Source organism: Neophocaena asiaeorientalis, unplaced genomic scaffold, assembly GCF_003031525.2.
Source record: "Neophocaena asiaeorientalis asiaeorientalis breed wild unplaced genomic scaffold, Neophocaena_asiaeorientalis_V1.1 scaffold57, whole genome shotgun sequence".
Classification (NCBI taxonomy): Eukaryota; Metazoa; Chordata; class Mammalia; order Artiodactyla; family Phocoenidae; genus Neophocaena; species Neophocaena asiaeorientalis.
In genome coordinates, this window is record NW_020172731.1 from 4,288,605 (window position 1) to 4,310,545 (window position 21,941).

Below are 21,941 nucleotides of genomic sequence, written 5' to 3' on the forward strand. Positions count from 1 at the left end.
TTTTCACTCTGAATGTGAATGTCATTTCTCTCAAGGGCTTAATATTTGTAGTGTTTTGGTAAAGACTCGTGTGCTTTTAAAAGTTCTCTTTTGTTTTGTAGTATTTTTAGTCATAATGGGATAATCAGTTTGAATTGCTTCCTCAGAGTCATGTTTGCGATTGGTGGAGTGTGTTAAGATATTTGAGTGCATTATATTTAAGTGGGTGCATATGTGAGAAGGAAAGTTTTGGGACTGGAGCTGGGTAGATAGACATGATCATCACCTGCATTCATTAGTTCTGTGCCATTTTTCTAGGTGGAAGGAAGTTAAGGCTTAAGTATTTTCCTCTAAACCCTAATGAGTATTTCTAAGCCATTATTTTGTTTCCTTTGTTAAATGACAACATCGAGTGAAGACACTTCATTGATACTTGCAATTTTAGAAAACAGAGTGGGTGTAGGTGATGAGTGGATGCTATTGAATTAGGCTGACATAAAAGAGTGATGAGAATGTTGAATTATCTAGGAACCAACTCATTTAAAATGGTAAAAGTGATTCTATTGATCTTAACATTTTGAGTTCTGATCAACTTTTGTCATTTTGATATTTTTATACGATCTTTTTAAATTGACCTTATTCTTGTATTCTTTTTCCTCTCTGTTATTCTGAGTGAAATTTAATTGGTGGTTATCTCAGCTTCGCTTTTGCTATTTGTCAAACTATCTGTTTTTATGTTAGGCCCTTGTTTTCTTAGGAATCACACTTTCAGAGTTAAGGTACTACGGTTTCCTCAGTTTGTAAAGAACTACACAGATTGATTTTATTTTATTTTTGTTTCTTGGCACCCATATGGGACTTTTGGTTACACCCCTTCCATTATTGGTTTCCTTTTCTTTCCTGAGAATGCCTGATATAGAAATAGTTCTAAAAAAGAAGTAAAACTAATATTTTTAATAATTTAATCTCTAGGAATTGAAATATTTTTGAATTGATAGCTTCTCCAGCAAAGTTTAAAATGTTGTGTAAATTTATGAGATACGATTTTGATAACACTCAAAATGAAATTTTGTGTGAAGTATTTTAGAGTTTTTCCATATCCTTTCATATCAGAGACACCTATATGTTAACTTTGAAAAATATTTAGTGTGATGAGACAAATCAAAGTTCTTCACTGATGTAGAAAAAAGTAACCAATAGCTCATTTTCTATTCAAACTGACTGAAGACTTAAACTTTTTTTTCTCTTAAGTGTACTTAGCTGTGTGGTACTTTTATGGTTGAATCTTGTGGTACACATATAAATGTGCAGTTGTTGAAAATTACCCCTCTTCTAAAGTGAAAATCTCATTCATTTAAAAAAATAGACAAACTTTTGCTCTCATTGCTTTGGCAACTATGAACTAAGTAAAAGTTTTCAGCAGTCACCTCATCATCATAGGAACTTTCCTTTGATAACTACTATACAAAGATTTGCAAAATTGATGCCAAATAGCATTGCACGTATCTTCATTCACAAAGATTGCTTTGCTAAGGAAACTATATACAGAGGAACGGTAACTTTCTCTTCACATTTGGCTGTTAAATACATTTTATGATTGATTTAAACTGAATGACTTCTGACTTGGAGCAAGAGCTGGTGTCTGGTACATATAAATGTTAATAAATATGCTATACAGATTAAATTAAATAATTGTGAAAGATGATACAATTTAATGAAAGGCATCAGTATCAAAGAAGACCTAAGTTTTGGATCAAGTGCTGTGTAACCAAGGGCACATTGATAGACCTCTCTGGGCCTTAATTCCCTGACCTGTAAAATGAGAGGCCCAGAGAGATGGTCCGTTTTTATGACTATAATTCTGTGAGTGTTATGAGAGTAAATTTTATTTCTCTTTGCAGTTCAGAAAGTTTACTCTTTGAATTATTTCTTTTCAGTTAGATGTGAATATCTCCTGCAGGCATCTTCCATCCATCTCTTCCAGATTAGCTGTCTCAAATGTTTTTCCTTCCTTTTCTTACCAATAAATTTGGACTCTGTCTTGACACTGATGACAACTTCAGTATCCTTCTTGTCACCTGACAGACTTTAAACATAAAAATCCTCATTTTATAAGTATGCATTAGGACTATGAAGCCTGGCCCTGAAAATTTCCTACCTTTTTAAAAGATATTCATTACCTGAGCAGAATTTATTTTAGAATGTAAAATGGGAGAAGAAAGGAGCTAGATGCATTTGAGAATGCACTTATAGTAAAATAAACATTTCAAATGCTTTCGTAAAGTGAACACATATGGAAATGTATTAACTAAGGTATGAAGAAGTGTTTTAGCTTGTCTCCTCCTAATTAGGGCAAGCACCTGGCTATATTTCCTCTTTTAAGATTGGAAAAGGTTTTTTATTTTGCGGTATGCGGGCCTCTCACTGTTGTGGCCTCTCACTGTTGTGGCCTCTCCCGTTGCGGAGCACAGGCGCCGGACGCGCAGGCTCAGCGGCCATGGCTCACGGGCCCAGCCGCTCCGCGGCATGTGGGATCTTCCCGGATCGGGGCACGAACCTGTGTCCCCTGCATCAGCAGGCGGACTCCCAACCACTGCGCCACCAGGGAAGCCCTGGAATAGGTTTTTAAAAAACATAAGAGTCATCAGCATAGATTGTAGATGGATTTTAACTGGATTTTGTTTAGTCTTATCAATTTTTTCTTTGCTAGTCTCTGTCATTTTATAAATGTCAAACCTACTTTTATGTCTTGAAAAAGCTGATATGACAGAACTGAGTTATGTGTGGATTATTAACCAGTACATTAGCTGTTGAAATATTTATTCATTGCCAAAAATCATTGAGATTTTTTTGTTATATTTTAAATGATTTCCTTTGGAAATAATTTATACTTCTAGAATATGAATAAGTTCTTTTGTTATGATTATCAAAGGTGAAATAAAACAGATGAAGAAATAACTGCATAAACTTAGGCATGTTGATTAGAAGCCAAGGTGTAACCTGTGAGGGAAAGGGTACCTGGTGGGGTTGGGCTTACTTTGGGACAGAAACTTTATTCTTTTGACTCTATGTTCAGAAATACTTTGAGGAAGAAGAAGATTAGATCTTGTCACAAAATAATCAGAAGTTTCTTGCCGTAACAAAGCTCAGTGTGCAAAATTCACAAGAGGCCAAAAGACTTAGAGGAAAATGTCAGAAAACCTAGCTCTGCTTCTGGTTCCACATGGAATTGAATGAATCCCTTTAAATTTATGTTTCTTCATCTGTAAAATGAGTGTGTGCGTGAGGTGATTACTGACTTCTGTTGTAGTTGAACACACTGTGAAATCCAGATCATATTGTGAACATTTTTCTTTTCCATTTCCAAAACCTTTTTTATCCTTTGGTTGGCCTTCAGAGAGTGAAATCAAAACAACCTCTCTCCATTTTGAATTTCTTTGTTCAATTGATTTCTCTTTCGCTCTTCTGTCCAAAAGAATGAGCATATTCGTCTGTTGGACTTGAGTCAAATGAAAATGTAAAATAGGAAATTCATAGCATTGTGCGTTTGCTTGTACAGGTCTGGCTCATGTAAATCTGGTAAGTCTGGTAGGTATCTTAAATTTATCTATATGCTAAAGAAGAAAGATGTACTTGTTGAACTTTGAATAAAGGACTGCTAGACAGCTTTTCGTCCTTTCCATTGTGAAGATATATTCATCCTGATCTTACTGTGAAGGGAAATGTTCATTATCTCTTTCAGATATTTTTCTTTTTTTTTGATACGTTTATTGGGAAAGCATAAGGTATAGGACTCAGTGCTTAGGTGTTTAGATTTCTTATTATAATCAGTTATTTATTTGCTTAATTATAGAATGTGGCCTATGAATCATCCTTTTAAATATTAAAAGTTGAAATATTTCAATTATCCAAATTCATTATCCAGAATTTCTAAATCTAAAATGCTCTGAGAATTGAAGCAGAATTATTTTGTAAATTTGGCCCATGTTAAGTGGCAAACTGACCTGAACTGACATGAGATTATTTATAGTAGCAACATTCTTGCATCTCTCTCCATATATATTATTGTTTTTGATGGTAAGGTGTAAAATATGCACTCTGTTACCTTTCTAAAATGTGAAAAGCTCTGAATTTCAAAACACATCTGGCCCCTGGGGATTCAGATAAGAGACTGATATCTTTATCATTATTAATTTTCCCAAAAGATTAGCATGTGAGCGTAAGAATATTCGTTTCTTACTCATTATTGCTGGTAGTGGAAATACAATGCAATAATTTAGTGCTTGCGCCTAAGAAAGGTTGGAATTAGAATCTGGAAAAATAAAATACATACAATATGCGGGAGAATCTTAAAGAACACAGAATATATGATAGTACTTATGTATCAAAATTGTGATTTTTAAAACCAGTGTTGTTTGCTATAAATGTAAATAGTGTTTTGTACAGATTTGCTAAATGGTTAAAAGAAATTCTGAATAGAAATAGTTGATATGCAGACTGATATTTGCATAAAAGCTAATTAATGGACTGCTTTGGAAACATTCAATATTTTGTTGAGTAATTTGGCTTTGAAAACAAAATAGTAAAAATTGTTTTCTTGGGCTTCCCTGGTGGCGCAGTGGTTGGGAGTCCGCCTGCCGATGCAGGGGACGCGGGTTCGTGCCCCGTTCTGGGAAGATCCCACATGCTGTGGAGCGGCTGGGCCCGTGAGCCATGGCCGCTGAGCATTAAATGACAAATGCAAATGACATTACAGTAGTTTTGACTCAGCAGATTTTATTTTTTTCAGTAACTATAGGAATGAAACTGTGAATAATTTTCACATAAGGATGCTTTTAAATTTCTGATCTGTGCTCATAGACAACATCCAAAATTGATGAAAAACTTGCTCCTGACATAACAGATGGTGTCTATTGGGCTGTCTGATAGGCAACTTGACTTTAAAAAAAAAAATTGAAAATTCAGTTGCTAGTACCAACATTGTTTTAAATTGAAGTATAGTTGATGTATAATATTATATAACTTACAGGTGTACAGTATAGTCATTCACAATTTTTAAGGGTTATACTCCATTTATAGTTACTATAACATATTGGCTATACTCCCCATGTTGTACAATACATCCTTGTAGCTTATTTTATACCTAATAGTTTATACCTTTTAATCCCCCACCTCTTTGTTGCCCCTCCCACCTTGCTTTCCCTCCTGGTAACCACTAGTTTTTTCTCTACATCTGTGAGTCTGCTTCTTTTTTGTTATGTTCACCAGTTTGTTGTGGTACCAATACTTCTTGGAAATTTTATTTTGCTTAAAAAGCTTTATATTTTAAAATTCTTTTTGAAATAGTTTTTTAAAAGCTTTAAAATGTTTCCCTGATTGATTGACTTTAATTTAATATTCTTATTTTATGACTTTTTTGAAAAATTATATTAAGCTGTAATAGCTATATATATATATATATATGTTTAGATTTCAATTAAACTATACTCAGGGTCAGAAAAGGTAGTTGTAAAATAATTTAGGAAATAGCTTATCAATTATTGACTCATTACCTCACAATTTGTTATACATAGAAAGGGACTTTTTGTCAATACAGTAGAATCTAATGCCTTTCTTACCTTTTTCAATCTCTTATCACATGAGGCTTCATTTTAATATTCAGTATGATTACTTGTTTTCCTACTAAGTCAGATTCTCTACAATGCCCTACATATCTGGTTCTCACACTTGTTCATCTTTTCCTTAAATCTGTAGGACTCATCGATTTCCGGTGTATTCTCAGGTATTATAGTTACCTCCAAAAGCCTTCCATAAGTGGCCTTGTGCCATATAGAGCATTTCCTTACTTTGCTCACACTCTGTACAGTAACTGGTAACTTTTCTAATGAGGAAGGGGAACTTAAGTGACATACTTTGTTATGAAAAATAATGTTGGAAAATCTTGTGGAAGCCTATGATCTAATGATGTTAAATGCAAAAATGTGGATAAGAGTGGTACAGAACTTTTTAACATTGAACTTTATCTTTCTCTTTTATGGAGGTTTTATTTCAGATCCCATATGGACATTTGTCTTTTTTTCTATTATTATATGTGAACTTTGTAATAATTTATGAAAGATCTCTTGAGGGTAGAGTTGGGGCTTGGGAAATCTCATAGAGGACATTTCATCATTTTCCTTTTCTCTGGCCCTCTTAAGAAAAGGAAAGGGGGCTTCCCTGGTGGCGCAGTTGTTGAGAGTCCGCTTGCCGATGCAGGGGACACGGGTTCGTGCCCCGGTGCGGGAGGATCCCACGTGCCGCGGAGCGGCTGGGCCCGTGAGCCATGGCCGCTGAGCCTGTGCGTCTGGAGCCTGTGCTCCGCAACGGGAGAGGCCACAACAGTGAGAGGCCCGCGTACCGCAAAAAAAAAAAGGAAAGGAAAGAAAGAGAAGGAAAGACCTTTGTGATGGTGCAGAAGGAGAGTATCCAGTCCTTCATTTGCTTTGGGCTGTCACTGGATGAGTAAAGGAATCATAATTATACATAGTCAGTTCCACGTGATAACAGAGGGAGGCACATAGGTGAACTGTTTGCAGAAATCATCACAGTCATTTCAAGCAAGTCAATTAGTCACTAATGTATTTACTGTTATATAACATTGATTCTCCTTTCCTATTTCATGTCTTTAGGACTATATATTTCCCAACCAAATCGCAAATGTCCCCAGGATGGCTAGTGCACATTTTCTATCTCAAATTGACTGAACAAAGACAGTTAATGCACTTTCTCTTATTCTCTCTCCCTCTCTGCTTTGCTTTTCTCTGCATTCTTTGCCTTGAGAAATTTCTTCATTGACTTATCTGGGGTTAAGAGGTTTATCAGTTTTTATAAATAGAGAAGTGACTTTCCATGGGTGCTGGAGTTTTCCCATTTTCTTCAGTGAATTCACAGTGCCAAAATCAAGGAGGCCAAGACACGGATTTATTCTGTAACGATGCATTGCCTAGAAAGGGAAGTTAAGAGATTGGGGTCTTTTTGCCCACCCTAAATTCAAACCCTAAGAAGGTTAGGTATGCAGAACCACGTATTAGACAAACTATATTCTAGAGTCTCAATATCATTACTACTACTATAATAGAAATCCATCGTGAGCAGAAGGGTTTGTAGTGATTGGAAGAACATTTTTATAAGTCAGATTGATGTTTGCTTCTCTCATTTGGTAGTGCTATAATAGGATTCCAGTGTACATTTGTATGGCTTCTGGGGAGCTGGCCGAACAGAATAGTTTCTGTAATTTATTTAAACATATTTGCATGGCTTGCAGATACTGAAATTTCAAGACCTTCAAGTGCCTTTTACTGTTTGTTCAGATTTTATAATCAATATTGCAAATATCAGGTGTAATGTTTTCATGATTTTGAGCATGTTGAATTATAGATGAATGTACTTGAACCCTCTGCACATAATATATAAACACAGGCAATGTGACTCCTGTCTTGTCTCATTCAGGACATTATACAGTACAATAAAATTCCATCACAATGATTTGTTTCATGCAGACACATTATAGGCCAAATTATATCCCTTAAAATATTTCATATGTAAAAAAAAAATCTGTTCCATGAGTGAAAGACAGCGTTATTCATCTCTCCTAAAATTAGACCTATTAACAGACTTAATTTAATTGGATTTAGGTTGTTTATCTTTGATAAGACATAAAATACTTATTCTACCATATTTTAAGAGTCATTCAGTGTACTTGGGAAGAGAGTTATACATATATTTTGAGTGCCTCTTAGGATACAATATGCATAATACTGAGCTTCTGGGACACAACAGTGAATGAGCTACATAGACATCTAGTAAAATAAGATACATTAGATCTAGTGTGAGAAAGAAGCATTGATCTGATTTTCACCCAAATCATAGCTGTGAAAGTTTTAGGAGGCGTTAGGATAGGGCCCTATGAAAGTGTTTATTAAAGGGACAATCTGGTCTGGGTCAGGTTGGACAGAGCGGGGTGGAACCCGAGAGGGAGGACCTAAGAAAATAAAAATGTAAACTAATTCCTAAAGGATGCATAGGATCTAACCAGGAGGTATAGAGGAGTTTGCCCCATTTTATTAATGAATATATCTCACAAGTATTTGATTTGTGAAATATAATTTTTAAATTAATTCTAGTAGTTTTTCCCTATAAATATACTTGATTACTATTATAAAGTTTATTCCAGAAAAGTTAGGAAGAAGAGAAAAGCAGACATCATCGGCAATAACAACAATCAATGATTCAGGAAACCTTCTCCCAAAAAGGATACCTTAGATCCTTCTTCCCCACCAAAATGCCCTATACAACTATAAATTGATATTTTAATAAGTATATATAAAAATCGGAATTTTTAACAAAAATGGAGTCACAGCATCATTAGATTACAGTTTTACATCCTTTTATTGTCTGCACCATCCTTTTAATAGATGCACCATTATTTATTTAACCACTCCCTATTTGTGAACTTTTTAGTTACTTCTAACTTTTCAACAACCCAGAAGTATTTTAGGCAAAGTGTACAGTATTTATGAAGTTGACTTTATCATTTTAGCACCTAAATTAATCTGAAATAAGGAAGCATTCACTTATAAATTCCAAAGCTTCTTTATTTATGTTTGCATGATTCAAATGAGAATTGGAATACAGATATTTAACTTACTGAGATACACATTCTTTATCAGAAAAAACTCATTTGTAATGCCATGAACAGAAATCATTTGCGTTATGATCAGTGTTTTTACAACTTAGCTTTTATCCTTATAGAGTATAAAAATAGCTGAGGTGATCAGAAATCCCTTTAGAATCGGATACTCATTTGCAGGGGCCCATTGTTCCAATGGAAAACCCTCAGAATCCTTTTTGCCCATTTTCATGCTTTTGACAGTTTTTCCTTGTAGTCTTCCTCCTGTGATCATAAGTAATTTCCAAAGGTAATTCTTCATCACAAAAATCTTCAGCAAGAGTGTTAATCGGCTATAGAGGCCTCCTTGAGTTTGCAAATCTAGAATCATGACCTATTGAGGTGATAGAATTTAACTTCTCTCCAGAATTTTTCATTAGGAATCTTAGATTGGAGTTTTAAAAGCCTCTATTATTTGCTTCTCTGAGGCTAGGAAAACAAAACCAAGATGCACTGTACAACAGATTTCACCTTGAGTACCTATGTTATTGGATGAATAGCTGTTTGGTTGAGTCCTGCCAGAAAGCAACCTTTCTCGCCTGTAACTCGCTGTAACTCTGGGAACCTACCAGCCCGACAGTTTTCCTGGCAGAGATCTGTAGGCATTAGTTGCACATAAAAGTCAATTCTTGTTTCCCAGTAGTGGCTTGTCATTTCTGATCAAATGAAAATCATTTTGAAATATATTCTAGGGATAGTTTTGGTTACACAATTGCTTTGTCCAATAATATACTGGTAAAAAAGAGAGGGCAGATTCTTACTGAACCTGTGAAAATAACTATAGGGCCATAAAACATAAGGAGTCTCATTAGGAGTTTCTGAATTCTGGAGGGATCAGTGAGAATTAGATGCTCTTTCTAAACGTTTCATTTTAGTTTATAAAAGCAGTGTCTACAAAATTGAAGTTAGTTACAGCTCAAAAATAAAGAAAAAGATGAAAGTCTTCCTCATCTGTCTGTTAGAAAATAGAATATTAAAACAGGATCAACAATATCTCAACAAATAGCTGATCAGTTAACTCAATTGTATGTAATTCTTTTTTTTTTTAACATCTTTTTTGGAGTATAATTGCTTTACAATGGTGTGTTAGTTTCTGCTTTATAACAAAGTGAATCACCTATACATATACATATATCCCCATATCTCCTCCCTTTTGTGTCTCCCTCCCACCCTCCCTATCCTACCCCTCTAGCTGGTCACAAAGCACCGAGCTGCTATCCCTGTGCTATGCAGCTGCTTCCCACTAGCTATCTGTTTTACATTTGGTGGTGTATATATGTCCATGCCACTCTCTCACTTTGTCCCAGCTTACCCTTCCCCCTCCCCACGTCCTCAAGTACATTCTCTACGTCTCCGTCTTTATTCCTGTCCTGCCCCTAGGTTCTTCAGAACCACTTTTTTTTTTTTTTTTTTTTAGATTCCATATATATGTGGCTCCATACCATTAAACTGCCACCTTTCCTTGGTTAAACCATCCACATGGCTCTCTTTGTGTTAAATATTTGTTACTTTGAGGCTGTCTTTTAGTTACATATTCACTGGCTTAAGAATGAATTGCATTTGCTAATTGAATATCTAGTAATCAATTAACTTTGTGGTCAAAATATGTCAGATTTAAGTACATTACCCTTGTTTTCAAATAATTATACTTTCCACATTAATCTTGTGAGAACAAATCAGTTTTCAAAAGCTTAATGAAGAGTGAAAGGCTAATTGATTTTAGTAAGCACTAGGAAATACTATTCTACAGTCTGAAAGTCTCCTGTTTCATTGCTGACCTCCCAAAAGGCTGTAGTCCAGAAAGAAAGAATCAAGAAAATCAGCAGATAGGACTACAGCTTTCCAAATCCAGTTTTACATACATACAGTATTGAAATAAAATGGTAAATCGAATGCCCATGAAGGACTAACAAAAATCATTTCACCACAAGGAAGAAAATGTTATACCCTAAAGAAAATGACCTCATCTTTGACAAATAGAAAAATAATAAATAACTTGCAACTTTTATTTTATAATATCTAATATATCACAATTGCTTTCAGGTCATAAGTTCTGTAAAAGTTATGAATAGTACTTAAAACCCCAAATCATTAGTGTATTCTCTACTTTCAAATAATTAGGCAAAAATTATGAAATTAAACCATGGGTAAATGTCTATTAATTTTTTGTTTGTTTGTTTTTTTAACATCTTTATTGGAGTATAATTGCTTTACAATGGTGCATTAGTTTCTGCTTTATAACAAAGTGAATCAGCCATACATATACATATATCCCGATATCTCCTCCCTCTTGCATCTCCCTCCCTCCTACCCTCCCTATCCCACCCCTCTAGGTGGACACAAAGCACGGAGCTGATCTCCCTGTGCTATGCAGCTGCTTCCCACTAGCTATCTGTTTTACATTTGGTAGTGTATATATGTCCATGCCACTCTCTCACTTCGTCCCAGCTTACCCTTCCCCCTCCCCGTGTCCTCAAGTCGATTCTCTATGTCTGTGTCTTTATTCCTGTCCTGCCCCTAGGTTCTTCAGAACCATTTGTTTTTTAGATTCCATATATATGTGTTAGCATACGGTATTTGTTTTTCTCTTTCTGCCTTACTTCACTCTGTATGACAGACCCTAGGTCCATCTACCTCACTACAAATAACTCAATTCCATTTCTTTTTATGGCTGAGTAATATTCCATTGTATATATGTGCCACATCTTCTTTATCCATTCATCTGTTGATGGACACTTAGGTTGCTTCTATGACCTGGCTATTGTAAATAGAGCTGCAATGAACATTGTGGTACATGACTCTTTTTGAATTATGGTTTTCTCAGGGTATATGCCCAGTAGTGGAATTGCTAGGTCATATGGTAGTTCTATTTTTAGTTTTTTAAGGAACTTCTATACTGTTCTCCATAGTGGCTGTATCAATTACATTCTCACCAACAGTGCAAGAGGGTTCCCTTTTCTCCACACCCTCTCCAGGATTTATTGTTTGTTGTCTATTAGTTTTTTTGTTGTTTTTTTTTTGCGGTACCGGGCCTCTCACTGTTGAGGCCTCTCCCGTTGTGGAGCACAGGCTCCAGACGCGCAGGCTCAGCGGTCATGGCTCACGGGCCCAGCCGCTCCACGGCATGTGGGATCCTCCTGGACCGGGGCATGAACCCGTGTCCCCTGCATTGGCAGGCGGACTCTCAACCACTGCGCCACCAGGGAAGCCCTTTTTAATTTAAATAGCTTGTAGATGTTTACATTAAAATAACTCAAGCAGTTTAATAGGTCCGTGTCCAAATTAGGATGATTTTGGTTCTAAGAAACAAAAATATTTTATGCTGACTTAAACTGTAAAAGCAAAGTTATTTGTTCCTGCCATGAAAACTTCATTGATAAAGAGATGTAGGTTTATTTTGGTCAGGGCTCTGCCTCTGTCTCTGTGTCTGAAATTTTCTAAGTTCCAACTTTCTCTGCTCACCATGGGTGTTAGAAGGCTACCAGCAGAAACCGTGGCTGTATACTTCCTCATCCGCATACAGGAGGAGCAAGTGTCATTTCCCAAAACCATTAAATAAAAGTTCCAAGCTTGACTCTGAACGAATTACTCTGAACCAACTACTGATGCCAAGGTATAGGCTAGGTGACGTCTCTTTCCTACTTTAGGAGAGGGATTGGCAATTCTGATTGGCTTATGTCTCCACCTGAGAGAAGGGATTCTCCTCCCCCAAATTCAAGGGCTTCTTCCTGCAGCAGGGAGGAGAAGGAGGGGAATGGAGAGTGAAGAGGCCTTGTGGATGTCTGTTACAGAATTATTTTACATCTTCTCATGCTTGAATATTTGGGGAGGGGAGAAAGTTGAGAAATCATTTTCATTGATCATTGTCTCCCATTCCACAAGCTGCTTTCTTCCACATGACAGTCTCCATGTAATACTCTCTACAAGATGAGGAAGTAGATGTTATCTCACCTAACAAATAAGCAGGAGAAAGTTAGCCAATTTAATGTTCTCAGGTTCACGTGGTTCATAAAGGCATATTTTAAAGTCCATGCTCTTTCTTCTGCACTCTTCAGGTTGTAGACTAAATCATATTTGCTAAGTAATTTTGTGAGGAAGGTTATTCCAAGTTGGAAGGTCAAAGGGTGTATACATTTTAAATAAACATTCATTCTGCAAATAATGACAATGTTCCTACGATGTGCTGAGTACATGGGAGGTGCTGGCATACTGTGGTGAAGAAAATAGGTGCCTTCTAACCTCACAGATTTCGTGGGAGAAGCAAATGTTAATGTCACGCAGTTAAGTTTAAAATTACAAACTGTGTGACTGCTCTGTCATAAGATCTGTCCAAGCCTGGGAAGGTTGATCAGAAACCTTTTTCCTGGGAGGTGACATTTGAGTTGAGATCTGAAGGATGAGAATGAATTCACAAGACAAAAAGGAGCGGGCTTCCCTGGTGGTGCAGTGGTTGAGAGTCTGCCTGCCAATGCAGGGGACACGGGTTCGAGCCCTGGTCTGGGAGGATCCCACATTCTGCGGAGCAACTGGGCCCGTGAGCCACAACTACTGAGCCTGCGCGTCTGGAGCCTGTGCTCCACAAGAGAGGCTGTGACAGTGAGAGCTCCGCGCACTGCGATGAAGAGTGGCTCCCGCTTGCCACAACTAGAGAAAGCCCTCTCACAGAAACGAAGACCCAACACAGCCCAAAAAATTAATTAATTAATTAAAAAAATAAATAAATACAATATATCATTAAAAAAATAATAAAGGAGGAGGGGGAGAGAATTCCAGGCAGCGGGAACAAGGCATGGCGAAGAACTGAAAACGTGCTTTTTGTCTGAGCATAGAGAGTGAAGCAAGAGGGTGAGACGAGGAGATAGGCTGGATCCTGCAGGGTCTTCGGGTAGTATTAAGAATTGTGCTTCGTATTCCACAAGAAATTGTACCTTAACTCTTGGAGAAAGTCGGTGAGATAATATCTTAGTATGTATTGCAGTTATGTCTCTGAATATTTATAATCTTTTCTTAATACATGTTTTCTTGCCTCTACAAAGCCCTTACTTCAGTTACAGAATTATTCCATCATATCCGGCATTTCAGCCTTGACATGCTGTGCAAATCATTTGCAGTAGCTTTAGACTTTTTATAACCACTTATAACTTGAACTTAGATGTAAAATGGTGAAGGCAAAGGCCTCTACATTTTAGTGAATATTTACCAAAAGAGTACTGAATTAGTTATAGTTGCAAACTGTGCAGAAAACTCCAGACATTAAACTTAGAGGGAAGAAATATGGAAATTACATATATATTATACATATTTATATATCTATAAATTTAATGTAGGTTTCAGGTTATTTATATATAATTAACTTAATGGAGGTGACCTGGCATGTTGTCCACTATTCATGTCCTGTTGGAGTTGTGCTTGTGACCTCCTCTTATTTCTGGTTATGATTAAAGAAAGAGAGAGAAGCAGAACTTTGTTTAAATATACTGTTGGCTTTTGCATTCGACTAAGTCAGTATAAAAGAATGATTTTGCTCATACCATATGGTATATTAATACCATAAATAAAGCATGCATCTAGGTTACTAATTAAAGTTGGGCTGAGGTTTTTAGAGTTCATCCTTGTTGCGAAGATGGTTTACTTAGAAGTCTAAACATTCGACCTATAGTGTAACATTTAAGCATAGAAAGTTGCTGACTCAGCCACTTCCCTAAAATCAAACAAAAGAACACCATGGCTTTTGATTCCATTACTTCACGCGCTGCAAGTATAACTTTAAAAATTATCAAAATAAGCTTTGAAAATGGGAACACGTATATTATTGGGAAACAGTATTTATTGGGCAAGCGTCTTCACCCTTTACCTTTGTCAGGGGTGGTATAAATTGCCTTGTATCAACAATTTATTTCCGGGCTTCCCTGGTGGCGCAGTGGTTGAGAGTCTGCCTGCTGATGCAGGGGACGCGGGTTCGTGCCCTGGTCTGGGAGGATCCCACATGCCGCGGAGCTGCTGGGCCCATGAGCCATGGCTGCTGAGCCTGCGCGTCCGGAGCCTGTGCTCCGCAACGGGAGAGGCCACAGCAGTGAGAGGCCTGCATACCACAAGAAAAAAACAAAAAAACAATTTATTTCCTTGGTGGGAAAGATGAGCCTGCTGTTCTGGAGTGAGAGCTTCCTGCTCTTGTCTTCATGTTGAGAGGAACAGAGGAAGGGAGGCAGATACATTCTCAGGCTTTTCACTGGAGGCCTTGAGTAAAGCATGCTTATTCCTTGCGTGGAATATATGATGTTGCAACAAATTCCTGCTCAGACATTTTGCATACCGCTGCCTCTTCTGTCTAGGAGAACTGACATTCTTTCTTCTATACTTTCAGGATAGGAGTAGATTAAATAAAGACTTCCATGTGTACTGCTCTCCTGACAAGTAAATTAATTAAACTACTCATCAGTTTGAAATGCTAACATGTCTATTTTTTGTGAAAATAACTGGTGCTTCCATTTTTTAGAGCATCTCAGAGATCTTCCTCTATATCGTGTCGTTGAATTTCAGCTCGTGCTATCAGGTCTGGTAGTAATTCAAGTATCATCCTCATTATGTTGGTTTGAAAATGAAGAAGACAGAGAACACACATGACCTGGGTGTTCAGACCACTTCTACTTCTGTATATCACAAAAAGCCTGTGAAGAGAATGTGATGAAAGGGCCTGGCACTCACGTGAACCGTGGTGTGTACCCACAGGGAGAACTGCTGGGTACCTGCATTTGCTGATTTTTATCAAATATTTGAGCACTTGCCTACTACTTGGTAGGTGTTCTGTCCAGGACTGTCATGGTATATCTTCAGGTAATTTAGGAAAAAGATATGATCTGTTCATTTATTCAGAAATTATTTTATTGACAAGTTACTCTGTCAGAGCCCTGGGAATTTGAAGATGAAAATGTTTGGTCTGTACCTTCAGTCTAAGGACAGTTAAGGTCAAGGTGAAGTGGGACATGAAGGAAAGAACACCCAAGTCTACCTGGGTTATTGAAGTTTCATAGGAAGTTGTTCTTCAAACTGAATCTTGAGGGTGGAGGGGCGGGTGTTCTAGGAAAGTAAGTCTACGTGCAGAAGTAATAGTCAATTAATAATATTAATGAAGCAGCTAATGTTTATTGACTACTTTGGTGTCAGTTTTTTTCTTCTCAGTGCTTTACCTGTATTAACTTGTTTAGTCCTCACAACACCCCCAAAAGATAGGTACTACAGACGAAGAAACTGAGGCAGAAAACAGTTATCTAGCCCTCGGTCGCACAGTTAATAATGGCAGAGCCAGCTGCAAAGCCCAACAGTCTGACACCACCACGTTCCTTTGTGTGAAAAAGCTGACCTGTTTCGGGAATGGTAGAACCTGAAATGGTTGGAAGTTAAGGTCTGTGGGTATTTATCAGGGTTTTGGCTGGGCAGGTGCTTAAGGGTCAGATCGTGAAGAGCCTTGGGAGACACGCTAAAGAGTTAGAATTTTATTCCACAGGATCAATATTTATATGTTTTTGAAAACAAGATCCAGAGCTTACCTTCATCGGTATCGCTTGGGGTGCTTTTTAGAGATGCACACTCCCAGGTTCCACTTCAGATCTACTATATCAGAATTTCCCTGCTCCAGAAAGTGGCCAAGGGGCTTGTGCCCTGAGTGGTCAAGTGGTAAGTTGATCCCTAGCTCCTGAGAGCAGCCGCTGCTCTTATTTTTACCAAGTTTCTTGGTATTTAATTTGCTGAGTTGAAAATTAACGTAAAGAAGGCTATGAGTTCTGTTTTGTATGTGTTGGGTTTAATATGCTTTCAGAATATCCTATGGGAAATGTGAGGAAAAAAAGAAGCTGCCTGCTTGATTTAGAGATAGGGAATTTTTGAGTCTTCTGCTTATAGCTGGTTGGAGACACTTATGGATATAGTTGAGATTACTCATGTGAAAAAGTAGAGCAGTCAGCATGGCTGGAAAGCATTGAAATATGAAAACAACATGAAATGTGAAATATTGAAAGAGATTAAGAAGACATCAAAAGCAAACGGGACCCAGGGAGAGGTGGAGTTCAGGAACCAAGGAAGGAGGGTTTCATGACGTCTTTGTTTTTATTAAATGCATCTGAGAACTTGTGTAAGAAAGGAACTAGAAAAATAAAAAAGGTCAGTGGTGACCCGAAGAAGCAGAATTTAGGGGGAGTAGTAGTACTAGGCGTGGAAGCTGGATTGTAATGTGCATGTAAAGTGTGTGGCTAGTGAGAACAGGTGAGATTATTCTTTGTAAAAACTTAACTTTCAGAAGAAAAGTATGGTGATAAAAAAGGCTACAAGGTAAAGGGGGAGCTTAAACATTACTAGCTTTTTAACTTTTTACATGGTTCACATTTATTATAAGGATTGAAACAATACAGATGTAAACAAAGAATAGAGTTCCCTTTCATCCAATAACCAAAAGATAGCAACTGTTGAAGCTTGTCATTATTTTTCAAGCCATGTTTCTGTCTGTATATGTTTGTAGTAGATATGCATTTACACATTTTAAATGAAAATATGTTACAGCAGTCTACATTTTTGTATGTACCTTATTGTATTAGAAACACTTATCTCTTTCTTTTTTTTTTTTTTAAGAAATTTATTCAATTAATTTATTTATTCTTGGCTGTGTTGGGTCTTTGTTGCTGCCTAGTTGCGGCGAGCGGGGGCTACTCTTCGTTGCGGTGCACAGGCTTCTCCTTCCGGTGGCTTCTCTTGTTGCGGAGCACAAGCTCTAGGTGCGCGGGCTTCAGTAGTTGTGGCACGTGGGCTCAGTAGTTGTGGCTCACGGGCTCTAGAGTGCAGGCTCTGTAGTTGTGGCACACGGACTTAGTTGCTCCAAGGCATGTGGGATCTTCCCGGACCAGAGCTCGAACCTGTGTCCCCTGCATTGGCAGGAGGATTCTTAACCACTGCGCCAGCAGGGAAGCCCAGTTATCTCTTTCATTACATATTATTTTACACCATTACTTTTTCACAGTTGCCTAGCATCATATTGTGTGTATGTATATAATAGTTTGTATAATCCTATTATTGGCACTCTTGGTTTTGGCAGGGGGGGGTAATTTTTCATTTTAAATAGTGCTACCATTAATATCTTTGTGGGCAAATCCTTTCTCATTTGCATAATAGCACATTTTTTATTAATTTCAAATGGTGGCATTGTTAGATTAAATTAATAGAAAAAGGTACCAAATGGAGTGTGGGTTTATGGGATCTATAAATCGAGATGATATTAGTCTTAGATAAAAAGACAGACATTTCCTTCTTTCTGGATGCAAGGAGGGTGGAGGACTGCTTGCCATTGCCTGCAATTTTGTGTTAGTTTCTGTATTTTGCTTTCTCTCATGTAAATTCTAAAAGTGATCTAACTGGGAGAGAAAAGATAGGAAAAGATTGGTTTATCGAAGACATTGCTTTAGATTTTAGAGAATAAGGTAAAAGGTATTACTCAATAAAATACTGGTTTTTGCTTGCTCTGTCAAAACCCCCTGGGTGAAGTATGAGTTCAGGATCCGGGAGTTTTGAGTTAGAGATGGCAGAAAGTCACAGCATTTGGGGGCCCACTTGTAGAATACAGATGTTGAATTCAGTACCACTGACAGGTGTTCTTGGTCTAAAACTCTTTCAAGTCTGAATTCCCTTCTCTGTTGTGTTAAAACTGCCATCTTCCTTTAGCTCCTTCCTGTTCTTAAAGAATTTCCTTAGATCTGTGAGCTTGAGAACTAGATCTAAACTCGATCTACTTTCAGCTCTCTGCAGGCATTTCAAAACAAAGACGATGGTAATGCAGCAAATGGTGAATTGATACAAGAATGACCTTATGAATGATTTTTTAAAAATATATAAACAAACACAAGATTAGGCAGATACTGAACATCTAAGGGCTCTCCCAGGAACTTCTCCAGAGGCTCTTGGCTATCGGGAGGTATCTTTAACTGGGATAGATGCTTTCAGAGGAATAAGAGGTGGAAGCAACCATTTTAATCTAAAAAGTTATTGAGGTTATGAAATAACTTACAGATTCCAGTTTTAAACTTGTGATATTAAGAACCTAGTACTGTGCGGTGCATACAGTATACGCCAAACACACATAGACGGACCTCAATTTCTCTGGCAAAGCACCTCAATGTAATTGTAATTTAGCGAATTCCAAATATCTGAAGGCATTTTTTTTTAATCAGAATTTTAGAGTTTGCTCCAGGTTTTTCGTCCTTCTCATGTTCACCCTCTTTCACTTTGACTTCTCAGTATTTTTGCCTGCTTTAGTATTTATTATGTACAGCATATGCTACCCTTACTCTCCTATCTATTTAAGCTTGGTCCTTTGCTCTTTTTTTGGTCCTACCTTTTAGGTCCTTTAGTCTAATCATGCATGTCTGCTTCTATTGATACTAGATTGTTTCCCTAGGGACTCTGTTAGTGAAACTGATTTGGATTTTACATCTCTGGTGATATTCCTTCTGGTGTACACCAAGAAGATGCTATATATCACAGGGGCTGATGCATTATTTTGTAAGGCTTTTGTTTTCTATTTTGTATTTGAAAAATTAGGTGTGATCATGAACATGGGAATGTCTCTTAATATCATGAGGATAATACAATCATAAAATAAAATCATCCATGTTAGCGTTGGTCTCTGAAAAATGTAATATATTGTGATTTTGAGCAAACCGAGTTCCCCAGAGGACATTCATTCATGTAAAACTTCACTTCTGTAAATTTTCATTGCTTGTACTGGAAGCTGACTAAAATTACTTGGCATCTGCTGCTGTGTGTCTGGCGTTGTCCTGGGGACTTTACAGCTGTTAAGCCATTAAATCATCACAGCAGGCTTGTAAGGTAGGTCTGGATTCCCCCATTTTACTGAAAAGGGATGGAAGCTGAGTGTATAGAAAATGGCTTTTCTTATGCCACCCAGCTCAAAGCTGGAATTTGATCCTGTTTGTTTGGCCCTAATCACAGCAGTCTTCCTAATTGGAGTTAGACATGGGAATGTATTAAGGCTTCACTTTGGATTTAAACATTGATTCGGATGAAAAATGAAACCAAGTGCTGTTGGTTGAGATGGTAAGCTATTGAGAATTAACCCAATTTAGTACTGAGTATAATCTCTGGCAAGGTCCCAGGTTCTGTCACATAGTACTGCCAGATAAAGGGTTGCCTTGATCATCAGTGATTTCATTTCTGCAAGTACAGTTCCATTGTAGAAGGGAATGAATTGTGGGAAAAGAATTCACACGGGATCATGGTGTATATTTCCCCCAGCTTGTCTGAGGCTCCACTGGCCTGGTTATTTTATCTTCTAAGTTTTGGCATTTGATTCAGGGCCCAAAGCTGGGCTCTTGGCTGGGGTTCAACATCTGCCATTTGTTCTTCCTTCTCCTTTCCAGTAGGCACCTCCTCACTGATATTTGCTCATTATTTTATTACTTAATTCAATGTCTCTCCTCTTCAGTCAATCCTAAATGTTTCCAATCACAGTAATTTTTTCAAGACACTTATTTTGTCTTAAAATTCTATTACGCTTCACAGTCTGACTTCACTTATATAATACTCTTGAAGTGACAGAATTACAGAGGTGGAGAATTAATTATTGGCTGCCTGGGTTTAGGAATGCTGGGGTGAAGGGAGACAGCCTTGACCCTGAACACGGCAGCATGAGGGAACTCTCCGAGTGATCAGATAGTTCTGTATCTGGATCAGATAGTTCTGTATCTGGATTTCTGTATCACTCTCCGAGTGATAGGCACACGAAGCAAATGTGAACAAATGACATAGGTAGAACTGCACCCAGATTTTACACTAATGTTGATTTCCTGCTTTTGATGTTGTGCTGTAGGAAGAGAAGATATAATCAGTGGGGGAAACTTGGTGAAGATCCATGAGACCTCTCTGCACTGTCCGTGTAACTTCGTGTGAATCTATAATTATTAAGAAAGAAAGGACTGTTGTGCTTTAAAATATTCAAGTTCGTTTGTCTAGCATACATTTTGGTATCTATACTTATATCTATATAAAGTAATGGGTAACACGGGGTTGGTTTTCATTGTGTAAAAGCATGTTTGCCTTAGCAGTAACTCGAGCCTTTCTTTTCTCTCTCTCTCTCTCTTTTTTTTCCTGTTTTAACAGTGTATCCTATTCAGTACATGTATCTGAAGATTACCCAGGTATGTTTTCCTTTTTCTTTTTATTACAAATATTCATGCCATGATTCTTCGAATAGTTTTTTTCTTCTGGAGATGTAAAATGTATATAAATATATCTAGGGGTGAAGGGTTGGCAGGGAAAGACAATATAAAAGAATTCTGTTGATTGCCTGTGAGTTACATGTCTCACCCTGAGACACAGTACAGAATCAAAATAGTTCTCCCGTGAAACTACTTTCCTTGAGTCAATATGATAGCTTCATCCTGTATATTTACCTCATTCCAATTAAAATGAAGATTCTCTAAACTGGTTTAGTTGTTGGCTTTGGATAGTTTTTTCATACTCTAAAAATAATGGGTAGGAGTAACAGCTAAAATAGTAGCTAAAAATAATAGTAATATTTGAAAATAATAGGCCTTTCTTAATTTCTCTAAATTTATATACAGTTGAACACATCTCACAACAACTCTCTGAGGTTGTTACTCTAATATCCTCATTTTACAGATGAATGATGACACTACTAGTAAGAGGAAGAACTGCAATTTGAACCCAATAGTCCAGAGCCCGTGGACCATACTGCTAGACTGTACTAGGCTTCTTGCATATGCACAGCTGTCCTCACTGTGTGTCCTGAAATAGATTACTAGATCCACACACATTTGTCCATAGAAAACTGAATATAAGGTCACTACAGATCTACTTTTCTATTGATCAAACCAGTATCTTTCTTCTAGGCCATGTTCAGTCTTACTTTCTAGACTCACTGTAATCCCACCAGAGCCCAGGATGTGTACGCCAATATTTAAGTCATGATAATTTGGACTTTATCTTTAGTGTTTTTCTCACTAATGATGTCTATAATTTTATCTTGAGTAAGAGCACGAGCACTGTAGACTTAGTGTAGATCAAACGTGACTTGATTAGTTTACCCCAAAGAAAAAAGTATAATGCGAGAATCTATTTCTTATCATATTCTGTGGCAAAGATTAGCAAATTTTAACTGCCTATGTTTCATATATATTTTTTTTACTCCAGCATTCTTACTTAATAAAATCTGATGGTTACCAAACTAACTGTT

At 37.3% G+C, this 21,941-nt stretch overlaps 1 protein-coding gene across 5 annotated transcripts in view; it reads left to right on the top strand.

Moving 5' to 3' along the window:
• Positions 1–21,941, top strand: part of PARP8 (poly(ADP-ribose) polymerase family member 8) — a 181,482-nt gene that overhangs the window by 70,736 nt on the left and 88,805 nt on the right. For all 5 annotated transcript variants that reach the window (XM_024740348.1, XM_024740347.1, XM_024740350.1 and 2 more), the window contains exon 4: positions 20,846–20,883. In XM_024740348.1, the coding sequence (XP_024596116.1) occupies positions 20,846–20,883 (38 nt within the window). The remainder of the gene's footprint in view (positions 1–20,845; positions 20,884–21,941) is intronic.